At 56.0% G+C, this 11,282-nt stretch overlaps 1 protein-coding gene across 1 annotated transcript; it reads right to left on the bottom strand.

Moving 5' to 3' along the window:
* Positions 1–2,571: 2,571 nt before the first annotated feature.
* On the bottom strand, positions 2,572–6,687 carry FOXJ1 (forkhead box J1). The gene is made up of 2 exons (XM_086473496.1): positions 6,202–6,687; positions 2,572–3,375 (listed from the first exon to the last, which is right to left on the bottom strand). Exons 1-2 carry the CDS (start codon positions 6,685–6,687, stop codon positions 2,572–2,574), a joined length of 1,290 nt encoding a protein of 429 aa, XP_086329622.1.
* Positions 6,688–11,282: the final 4,595 nt, after the last annotated feature.

Here is an 11,282-nt window from a genome sequence, read left to right as displayed (position 1 = left end):
GCCTCTAATAACCTACAGTGAAGGAGAGGTGAAGAATCCAGTTCTTGAAAGTTTCAAGTCAAGTTTCAGCAGAATTTGGCTCCACTTCCGAACTGTTTCTGAGCTACTTGCGGAGACGCTGCACACTGAGCCAAAGGGCCAAAGCATCCCAGCGCTTCTCACGGCCGATGAGCTGCTCCCGGCTGGATGGGACTCCATCTCCGCTGCTGTCCCCAGCGCCCCTTGCACGCGCAGTCTTTGGCGTGAGCTCCTGGATGGAGCCTGAGTGTGGATTTCTTTCCTCCTCGGTCTCACCTGGGAGCATTCGATGGGGAGCGACCCCATCGCCACCAGCTGATGGCCGCGCCACAGTGCCTTCCTCACAGCTCCCCCCAAAGCGCATCCTTAATCAAGGTCCTCTGTTGCCCTGGCACCCCTCAGAGCCTGATGGATGTGCAAAAGAAGTGGAAGGCAACAGTCTCAGACCAAAAAACAGAGACGGGCTATGTCAGCTAGGCAGAGATTGAGTAGGTTTATGGTGGTCTAGACCCTTCGGCAACCACAGCGAGGATTTTGGTACAACAAACACGAACGCCAGTTCTGGGAGCGCCTCGGTCCCCTCTCCTGCTAGGGCCAGTTCCTGGGTCATTAACGAAACCCGCTGCTGCTGCTGCTGCAGGAATCCTCCCGCGCGTGGTCTTGCTTTACAGAACAACGAAGACAAGCCTTTAAACAGCGAAAACATAAACCAGCTCTGTCACAGCTTAGGCCCGGGTGGCAGCAAAACACCATGCGGCCACTTGCTCACTCCTCCCCCTCAGTGGGATGGGGAGGAGAAGATATAAAGGCTTGTGGCTCGAGAGAAGGACAGGGAGGAAGAGCTCACCATTATGATCATGGGCAAAACAGACTTGACTTGGAGGAAAAAAAAAAGAATTTAGTTTGTTACCAATCAAATCAGAGTAGGATATTGAGAAATAAAACTGAATCTTAAAAACCCCTGCCCCCCCACCCCTCCCTTCTTCCCAGGCTTAACTTTACTCCTGATTTTCTCCTCCTCCTCCCTCTGAGCAGGGTGGGGGGACAGGGAACGGGGGTTGGGGTCAGTTCATTACAGGTTGTCTCCGCTTCTCCTTCCTCCTCGGGGGTAGGAATCCTCACACCCTTCCCCTGCTCCAGCATGGGGTCCCTCCCATGGGAGACAGTCCTCCATAAACTTCTCCAACACGAGTCTTTCCAACAGGCTGCAGTTCTTCATGAACCGCTCCAGCGCGGGTCCCCCACGGGGGCACAAGCCCTGCCAGCAGACCTGCTCCGGCCTGGGCTCCTCTCCCCATGGGTCCGCACGTCCTGCCAGGAGCTTGCTCCAGTGTGGGTCCCCCCTGGGGTCACAACCTTCTTCAGGTGCCACCCTCTGCTCCAGCATGAGGTCCTCCAGGGGGCCAGCCTGCCTCACCAGGGTCTTCACCACGGGCTGCAGGGAAATCACTGCTTCGGCACTCGGAGCACCTCCACCCCCTCGCCCCCTTCACTGACCTCAGTGCCAGAGTTTCCCTCACCCCCCGACTCCTCTCTCCGCTGCAGCTTTTCCAGTGGTTTCTTCCCCGCCCCTCGCCTTCTTAAATATCGCAGAGGCACAACCACCGTTGCTGATCGGCTCGGCTTTGGCCAGTGGTGGGTTCCTTGGAGCCAAGGAAGCTTCTAGCAGCTTCTCACAGGATCCACCCCTGTAGCCCCTCCTCTACTACCAAAACCCTGCCGCACAAACTGAATACAGCTCCCAAACCGCGTTTCCCCTTTCCCCCCACTATTAAGAAATGCTAGTGCTAAAAATACAGGATTTTTTAAATATATAATATTTAATAGATTATATAAAAACATCTAAAGAGGCAGACTTTTGGAATATATAACATTTAATAGATTATATAAAAAACATCTAGAGAGGAAAACTTTTTGAATATATAATATTTAACAGATTATATAAAAACAACTAAAGAGGCAGACTTGCTGGATTTATAAACCTTTTCTTCTTCCCTAGGCACAAATCAGGAGGGAGGTTGAACTCAGAGAATCCAGAAGGGATTTCTATTTACACGCTAGCTAATTATTACACTATACCTACCAACTACCCTAGACAGAAAAAGGAAAGAGAGAGAAATGGAGAGATGGAGGGGTGAGGAAATTGCACTTAACCTATCAAGTCCTAAAGTCCTAAACTACCAGGAATGTCTTGGATGGGATTTAACAGGTGCTTTCCTTTAGCCCTGAAGAAACATGTACCGTGTTCATTTCCACGGGGGGGGGGGGGGGGGGGGGGGGGAAGGGAAGATAATTCACATTTCTTCCTTTACAAGTAAAAAAATAAGTGCTGTTAATATTTCTCCTCTTGAGGAGACTCATGGACTAGAGACTTCTGATGTGTCCTTTAAAGATACACCAAGCAGTTCTTGTGATGGTGTTTCTGTGACTTAAGCTGGTAAAAGTCACTGTGGATGTCTCTGCCTCTAGAAAATCTTGTCCCTTTTAAGTCCCAGCAGCACGGGGGGAGCGTCCTACTAAAGTCTGTGTGGGCTTTGGATGGTGACTGGCCTCTCATAAGAGGGCCGCCAGGTTGCTCCAGTCGGTCGCATCTGCTGGAAAAGAGGTGTCGTTGAGATCAAACAACTGCTCTATGTTGACAGCGTTGGAGAGGCAGTCGCTTGTCTCTTCGTCCCAGTGATGCTGCAGGAAGGAAGTGGCCAGGAAGGTTTCATCAAAGTCCAAGATGTTCTGGTTGGATGGGGCGAGGACCTGCTCCTGCCCCTGGGGACACTCAATGTGCTGCCCGTGTACTGTCAAGTCCAGGTCGTGTGTTACGGGGCTGGTTGGAGTAGGTGGGAGCTCCAGATCCCCAAAAGTGGAGAAGTCTCCATTCAGGTTGGTGTTGAAGATGGCTTCCCAGCCAAAGTCACCTTTCAGGGATCCCAGCTCGGTCTCCTCTTCCTGGGTCAGCAAGGCAGGGCCGGAAAGCCGAGATGTCTTGGCCGTTCGCTTGGGCGAGGGCTGCTTGGGCTTCTGCCCTGCTTTGCCAACCACCGGCTTCCAGTTCTGGGTGCCGGTGACTTCTTCGAACTCTTTCAGCAGCTGCTGCGACTCCACGTTGACGTTGAGGACGTTATTGGAGGCGCAAGGGGAAGCAGCTGGGCTGGCGGCGCACTGTGCTTCTGGCTGGTCTTTTTTGGTGAAGGCAGGATGGATCTGCATTGGGGCCATCCTCCGTTTTTTGAAGGCCCCGTTCTTGAGCCGGTCAGCATGTTGGGGGTCGAGCTTCCAAAACCCGCCTTTCCCTGGCTCGCCCTTCTCTCGGGGCACCCTGGTGAAGCACTTGTTCAAGGAGAGGTTGTGCCGGATGGAGTTCTAGACCCAAAAGAGAAAAAGAAAACCAAGGCTGAACGTTTGTTTGCTTCTGCAGCACCTACCTGTGTGGGGAGGCTGGTAGAAAAGCACGTTTTCAGCAAGGACCTTTGGGAAAAAGAAAGCAGAAACGGCAACATCCCAGGCTGCATACCCAGCAGAAACTCCCCTGCCCCTAGCCACCAGCAGAGTTTTCTTGCCTTCTGTCTAATCCAGCCAGAGGTGACAGGAGCCAAGGGGTTCAAGCTAGGACCTGCCAACCAACAGGAAGATTTTGGGCAGCTCCCCTTGGTTGTAAATTGGGACTGTGGGGCCTTTGATCATGCAGAGCACTGGGAGAAACTGGCCAGACTTGCTCTAGGCATGGAGCTGAGCTGAAGGAGGCTGGGTCCTCCTTCGTGTCTAAGGAGGAAGAGGAGGGTATAATCTTAAAGGTCTTTTCCAACCTAAATGATTCTATGATTTACACCAGTGTGGCCACAGCCCCATTACAAGTGGCCACACATGGCAGCACCGCAAGGGATGGCATCGTGAGGGCCCTCCTTGCATCCCCCTATTCATCTGTGCCTATTGCTAGTGTTGAGGGGAAAATATTTGGCCAAAAAATAGGCACCGTGCCTCCCCGCAGCCAGGCTGACCCAAACCAGACGGGCAAAACTGGAGACACACATGGACTGTTCCACCACAGCCCGGTGCGTCCCCAGACGTGCCTCCTGGCCTGAGGAAGCTTGGTGTGGAATCACTGCATCTTCACCAGCCACCACTCCAATGAGCTGAAGGGGGAAAAGAAAAAAAAAAAAAAAAAAGGGGGAGGGGGGAAGAAAAAGAGGAGTTTCTGCTCCCGTCGAGCTGTTCTGAAACCCTGAATGTGCCTGGAGTGATGTGAATAATCAGAAAGGAAACTCAGTTATTGGGTAAATAACCCAGCATTGGACTCCACAAAGCCAAGACTGTATTAAGAGATTGGATATGGTAGAGGGTTTTTTTTTTTTTAATGTTGCCTGGATATCTTTATGCTTATTCATCCATAATCCGTAGTGCCGAATAGGAAAAACAAGGCTTGAATGCTTAGAGCTGTTGAAAAACACGCGCGCGCACACACACACACACACACACACACACAACAAAACCCTCCTCTGGGCTGAAGCTCCTTGGGTGTGTTGGCGCCTCTCCAAAGCACTCAGCTCCCACAGGAATATATCCATCTCCCCCCGGAGTATGGGTGGCATGACCTTTCCAGGCTGCCTTCACGTACGGGAATCGGGATAGGGGGATGAGAACTCAGCCTCGAAAAGAAAGTTACAAAAAAAAAAAAAAAAAAAAAAGAAAAAGTAAAGCAAGAGAGATAGGGGGAAAAAAAAAAAAAAGACAGAAAGGAAAAAGAGAAAGAAAGAAAAAAAAAAAGAAAAAAGAGAGAGAGAAAGGAAAAAAGAGAAGAGAGAGAAAGGAAAAAAAAAAAAAAAGAAAAAGAAAGAAAAAAGCAGCAGGAACACCGCTATCCCTGCAAACAATCCAGGCTGTGGTAACTCCTAATTTACAGTTTAACAAAATTTTACGAGAGCGAGAGACTTGCCAGCTGAATTCTCTGCTCCCCATCTCCCCTCCCCATCCCAGACCTCATTCAGCCTGGGCCGCCCTCCGTTATTACCCGGCCGGTTAACATATTTATCATTCCTGCCTGCAACAATCCCGTGAACCCCCTGCATCTCTGCGGAGAGGATTGAAAACCTTCTTTCTTTTCTTAATAAACACATTTAATTAAAAATGTGGTGATTATCCAGCCGTGAGTTTGCAGCAGAAAGTCAGCACGCTGGCCCTGGAGAGGGACCGGGGGGTTCCCTTCCCTGTGTTGGGCTTCAAGAGCTGCTGGAGACCCACCTGCCCGGAGAGAAGGTGGGCAACACCTGGGCAGGGGGTTTGCAGCAGTTTTGCCCAACCCTGCCTGGGCGAGCGCTGCCACCGGGATCGCTGGCACGCTGCGGATTTGGGCTGGGAATAACCCGAGCAGAGGGACGAGCCACCCAGGTCCCTCCTGCCCTGTCGTATCCTAGAAAGCCTCACGTGCCGGAGGTCTCCTTGCGTGACGGAGGAGGGCAGCGAGCCAAGGTAGCTGGGAAAAGCCCCTGTGCTTCAAGCGGTCCCCAAAGCTGGTGAGCCTGGGGGGCTGTCCCCTACCCCCTGGGGACGTGCTCGTGCTAGCTGGGGACAGCAGCCCTATTTGACCTCTTTTTGGGCTTCCCTCTGAGGCCTCACCAGCTCGTCACAGCGATGGATCCTCCTACGTCTGTCCAAGGGGACAGGAGACCTGCCCTGCTGGGAAAGCAGCGGCATTTCTGCTCTGAACCTCCCCAGCGAAGGATTTGTCCAACAAGCGGCATCTCCCTGGGGATCCTCTCCATCCCTCTCCTACGCCTGGACCTCAGCACCCAGAGATGCTCAGTCTGGCGATTTCACGTGTGCTCAGCCCGGAGGGACTCAGGACCCCACGAGAGCCTCAGAAAGGTGGAGCTGGGGACAGAGACGCCTTCGTCCTGGAGCCAAGAGGAGCCTCAGGGACCAACAGCCCAACAGGTACCTCCTTGCACCCAAAATGGCCCCAAGCTCTCCCCCATAATGGCTCTTTCCCTCCACCACCCTCATGGTCGCAGCATTTCTGCACACCCAAGCTCTTTCCGTTACAGCTCTTCCCCACCAGCTGCCGGTGCCGCTTTCCTCCCAGTGGGATTCACCATCCCCATGGGACCTTGCCTTGCACGGTGGAGGCTGTGGGAAGCCCTCCCCAGCCCTGCGGGGTGAGGGGACAAGACAAGAGGTCCCCAAATCTCCTACCTGCCAGGTGGGATCGGCATGTCGGAAGTAGCAGAAGTTGTCGGTAATCCACTTGTAGATGGCGGAGAGGGTGATTTTGGGCTTATTGCTGGCTTCCATCGCCATGCAGATGAGGGTGGCGTAGGAGTAGGGCGGCTTGACGTGTGGGTTGGTCTTGTAGTCGATGTCCTCCGCCAGCTGAGGGTGCATGGGAATGGTGTGGTGCGCCGTCCTTGAGGTGGAGGAGGAGGAGATGGGAGTGTGGGGCACCCCCATGCACGCTGGGTCAGCGGCCAGGGGCGACATCGGGGCGTCGAAGCTGGAAAGCTTGTGATAGTCAAGGGGATCTGGGCCACTGGGGCAGTAGGACTTGCCCATGCTGGTGTCCTTCCTGATTGAGAAGTCCTGCAGCCACATGAGGCTGGTCAGGCTGTCATCCAAGTCCACCATCGTGGTGTTCTTCATTCTTTTCTCCTTCCCTGCCCGCAGGTGCGACGCCTCAGCCATGCCTTGGGAAGGGGAAGGAGGGGACGGGGCAGATCCTGCAAGAACAACAGGGAGAGGGTTGAAGCTCCCCGAGGGTGCAGCCGCTCTCCAGCACCGGGGCAGGTGCCGCTCCCGGTGCCGCTGGGTGACACCCGTCCCCGGGGTGCTGCACACCGGAGCCGCAACACCTCCCCCGGGGTGCTTTAGCAGCCCTGAAACTCAGGGAAATTCCCTCAAATCCCCGTGTCCCGGTGTTACCCAAACCCCGGGGGATGGTGCTGCCCAAAAGCCTTCGGTTGTAGCAAGAATTAAACACCACAAAACCCCCACAAACGACCAAAATCCAGCCCTGCCATCCCACAAAGCAGGGATGTTTCTCCCACCCGCCGCTAGCAGGACAAAATATCTTAAAAGTTCCCCCTCCCCGCTACCAACTTCCCTCGCTTTCACCCTATTTCTGCTCCTCCCTTCACCCGCTGCCCCTAAAACAACCCGGGGGGCGGGGGACGGAGCCCCGCGGGGGACGCGGACCCCCCCCAAGCACATCCTCCCTCCAAGCGAGCCGGCAGCTTCAGGTGTCCGTTAGAGCCCGAGCTGAGCATAGGGCTTCTGGCTTTCGCTGCTGGGCTTTAAAGCCGAAATGCCGCGGTTTTGGGCGAGGAAAGAGCCCCCCGAGGCGAGCCGCGGCCGAGGAGCTCCGCACCGGCGGCTGGGACCGGGGGTGTCGCGGTTTAAACGACGCCGCGCTCAACAGTCGCGGCAGGGGGGGTCGCGAGGGACCGGAACCACAACCACCTGCCCCGCTCCCGCAAAACAGGCTTTCCCCCCCCAAAAAATAAGCCTCGGGGGCAGCGACAGCTTGTTCAGATGCTTGAGCCCCACTGTCACCACCCAGCCCTTGCAAACTCCTGTGCCCGCAGTAAGGGACAGCCCAGAAATGCTCGCTGGGGTGGTCGGGGCGGGGGGACGGGGATGAGGGGAGGAATAAAAAGACTAAAATTCAAAATAATAACAACCCTGGCCCCCCGCAAACCTGCCGCCCCCTGACAGCCGGCTTCCCCCGAGCTGCCCGGCCGAGCTCTCAGCAGTGCCGACCCGTCCCACCGTCCTCCCCAGCGAGCCCACCGCTCCCCGCTGCTTTCGGCCGCCGCCGCCTTCCCTTACCCCGTCCCGGCGACGTCCCCCAACTGCCAAAGTTCATGAGAGAGGAAGAAGCTTCTGGAAGAAGGAGGGGAAAAAAAAAAAAAAGGGAGTGGGGAAGGAAAATCAAGAAAAAACACGCCAAAAAAAAAAAAAAAAAAAAAAAAAAGAGAAAAAAGCCCAAAAGCTCCCTCCGTGGGGATGGTGATGGTGGGGAATTTGTGCTTTGCCCCCTCCGGTAAGCGCCGGCCCCCCCGGTGCCGGGCCCTGCCCGCCGATCCGCCGTGATTTGCCGGCTGCCCGGGGTCTGCCGTTAAGTAGCTGCTCCGAAAGGCTTCACGCGTTGCCACGGCGACGCTCCGCCCCGTAAACAGCTTCCGGCCCTGCCATTGGCCCTCGCGTTGCCATGGGGAGTTCACGGGTACCTGCCAGTTCGGGCTGAGCCTTCGGCCGCCTGGGGACGGAGGGATGGGGAAGCCCTTGGACACGGGGGGGGGGGGTGGGCAGGGTTGTGGTACCCAGGGATGCTGCGGGGAGGAGGCAGGACCCCATACCCGGAGCCAACCCAAAACCTGTGCCCTGGGCAGCCCCCTGCGGGGTTGGCACAGGGGCAATCCCGGCCCTTTCCTCTGACCTGTGGCCGGCCTCTGCCCCCTCCGCTTCTGACCCCTGAGAAGCCCACAGCAACTAGGGTAAAGCTGCAGGGGAAAGGGGGAGCTGGTAGACCCCCCAAATTAAAGAGTGGGGTCTGCCTTTATGCAATTAAAAGGATTACAGCCCTATGCCCCTATAAGAAATCTCTGATATCCCCACTGCCAGCCCAAGGGCTTTAACAGAGACCAGTGAGGGACCCCCGCTCCCCAGACCAAGGGGGCTGAGAGCAGCTGTAAAACCCAAGGGAAGCCTGTTTGCTTTTGCCCAACAGCGCAAGGCCTGCCCTTTGGGGGAGCGGGGGGTGTCGGGGAAAAGTTAAATGCCAGGCATTTCTGCCTACTGCCCCCAGGGGAAGGGTATTTGAGAGCAAGGGGCAGGCAAGCAGCTGGGCCCAATCTTGAGGGTCGCTGCTGCTTGAAGTGGTGCATACAATAAGGGATTTTCCTGCCAAGATCCCTGAGAATTTGGGCAAGACAGGCTGGGGGGGGGGTCTAGCCCTCTCCCCAGTGCATGGGAAAATCCCCCTCTGCTTGTGCCTGTCCTCAGTGCTACAGGCTGGGAGGTGGTGGGTACTAGGACCAGGTGTGGAGGAGGCATCTCCCAGGGGAGTGGAAAGTTCTCTTTCTCTTTTCAGCAGACCGATATCCAGAAAACAACCCCAAACCTCAGTTTTCTGCCCTTCTAACAGTCCAGCTCCCTTGGAGTGGGCCCTGCCCCTGCAAAAACGCACGTGAAGTCAGCAAGAGCTTGAGGGATGATCTCCAGTGCAGTGCTGGGCTTTCCTGAGCAGCCTGGGGCAAAGCGCTTCAGGCCTCAATTCTCCCATCCCCATCCTCCCCCTTCACAGGATCTGGCCACCCATAAGCCCTCCATCCACAGCTGCAAGGTGCTGCCCCCAACCATGCCTCAGCCCCTTCCATTAAAACCAAATTACAAGCCCTCCCTTACAGCCCTCCTCACCTTCAAGGCATCAGCTTCCAGTACGTGAAAAGAGTTTTCTTCCCCTGCGCTGGAGGGAAGATGGTGCATGAGCACCAGCTCCTCAGTGCTCCTCTTCTCCCCCTTCCCCTCCAGGAAAGTTCCCTTCTGAGTGTCCTTATCCTTCCCAGCAGTGCCAGGAGCCACTGAGCCTGTGCCATCTTCCTGGCCACACGAGGGAGATGCCGCTACCCCAGGCCAGAGTCTTCCTGCAGAGGTTCTGTTTGCATTTGCACCTTCTCCAGCCCAGCAGGTCTCAGAGGAGGGAGCATTTAGGATGATCTGGTAATGTGGGTTGGAAGGGACCTTGGGAAGTGTTTTAGGAGATTTGAAGCAGCTGGGCTGGTTTGGGGGAGGTGCCTGCGTGATGGGTGGGTGGATGCTCCCAGCCAAAAAGGTTTTCCACCCACCAAACCCCCAAGACGCTGACTGCCCTCCCCTTGCAAGCACAAAACAACTGGACACTTTGTCGATGTAAGATACCCTTTATTAAACGTATTCTTAAAATCCAAAACATGCTCAAAGCAAAGTCATCAGCAGCAATCTGGTTTCCTTCCTTAAATCCCTGACGGGTAGATCACTGGAACAAGGGGCTGCCCCATGGGGCTGTTGCCTTTCACCCCACGCTGCCGGCACCAGCAGCTCCTGCCTGCCCCTCGTCCCTTCTGGGTGGCCAAAGACGGCGCTGGTGTCACCCACACCCAAATCCCACCTCTCCTGTGCGGTGGCGGAGGATGCTCCTTTCTTTGCTCGCACCCAGGCAGCAGCACGCTGCTCAGCCACAGCATCCTCCCTCTGAGTGTCTGCAGCCACCCCGTGAGCTTGCTTGGTCTCTCCTGCAGCCTTGGGGACACACAGCTCAGAGCAGAAAACCCTCCTGGTCACCTCCTGGGACCCTCCTGAGCAAGGACCTGCCTGTTCTGCCCTGACCTGCCAGCAGCCACAAGCACCATCGCAGCCCTATGCCACTGTGCCTGGCCAGGCCTGGGGAGCTCTCCTTGTCCCCTTCAGAACCACGAGAATGTTTGGGCTTTGGTAGAAGAACCACCCTTGGAGCACCAGCTCAATTTTCCTTCCCCTCCCCACACCAGAGGATGGGGGAGCAGCCTCCCCCCTGTGGCCCCTCTGGTTTTCTCAGCTCAGCATGACAGTGAACCCCCAAAGCTCTCCCTGTGCCCAGCACAGCACTGCTGGCTCCTCGGAGCTGGGACACCCAAACCTATGGCTTGCCCCACCATGGCAGTGTGTCCCTGAGCAGGGCACAAAGCTTGTCCTCTCTGCTGTTAGCAGCTCCCATCCCATGGGATGGCAGTTTGGAGGTGTCACCCTGCATCAAGCACCCAGCCCCAGGCTCCCAGGGAGAAATTTGGGAGCTATAGAGCTGCGGGGAGATGCAGTGGGGCGGAGAGAGCCCAGAGGAGGGAGCAGCAGGGTGGCCAACACCGACCCCCGCCTCTGGTAGGACCCACACTGGGGCAACAGAGCGAGCAGCTACCATGGCCCCAGCTGTAAGCCAGGCAGGCAACCCCCCCTTGCCCCCCAAAAGGTCTTTATCCCCCTTTAGGAGCCACAGCCATCAGCATAGCCCATGCTCCACCGTGGGGATGGGTGGTGGGAACCCGCAGCCGCTGGGGGACGTTGCTTTCACTGCACGAACATCTCTGTCTTAGCAGAGCTCTGAAACATATTTTTCTCCTGCAAGGAGGAGGTGACCTTTGCTATTGCGTCTGTGTTGGGGGGACTCATGCTGCTGAGAAAAACAAGTGGGGGGAAAAGGTGGGGGGGCTCAGTCTCCCCCTCCTCGTCCTGGCCCAAACAGTCCCAGAGCTTGCTAGATTGGGATG

The sequence above is a fragment of the Leptosomus discolor genome, chromosome 15 (assembly GCF_034619465.1).
Source record: "Leptosomus discolor isolate bLepDis1 chromosome 15, bLepDis1.hap2, whole genome shotgun sequence".
Taxonomy (NCBI): Eukaryota; Metazoa; Chordata; class Aves; order Leptosomiformes; family Leptosomidae; genus Leptosomus; species Leptosomus discolor.
This window is presented reverse-complemented; position numbering and strand designations above follow the sequence as displayed.

Coding starts and splice junctions, on each gene's coding strand:
- FOXJ1 (XM_086473496.1), bottom strand. CDS start 6,687: ATGGCTGAGGCGTCGCACCTGCGGGCAGGGAAGGAGAAAAGAATGAAG. Junction 3,376..6,201: donor ATGCCGATCCCACCTGGCAG/GTAGGAGATTTG, acceptor TTTTGGGTCTAG/AACTCCATCCGGCACAACCT.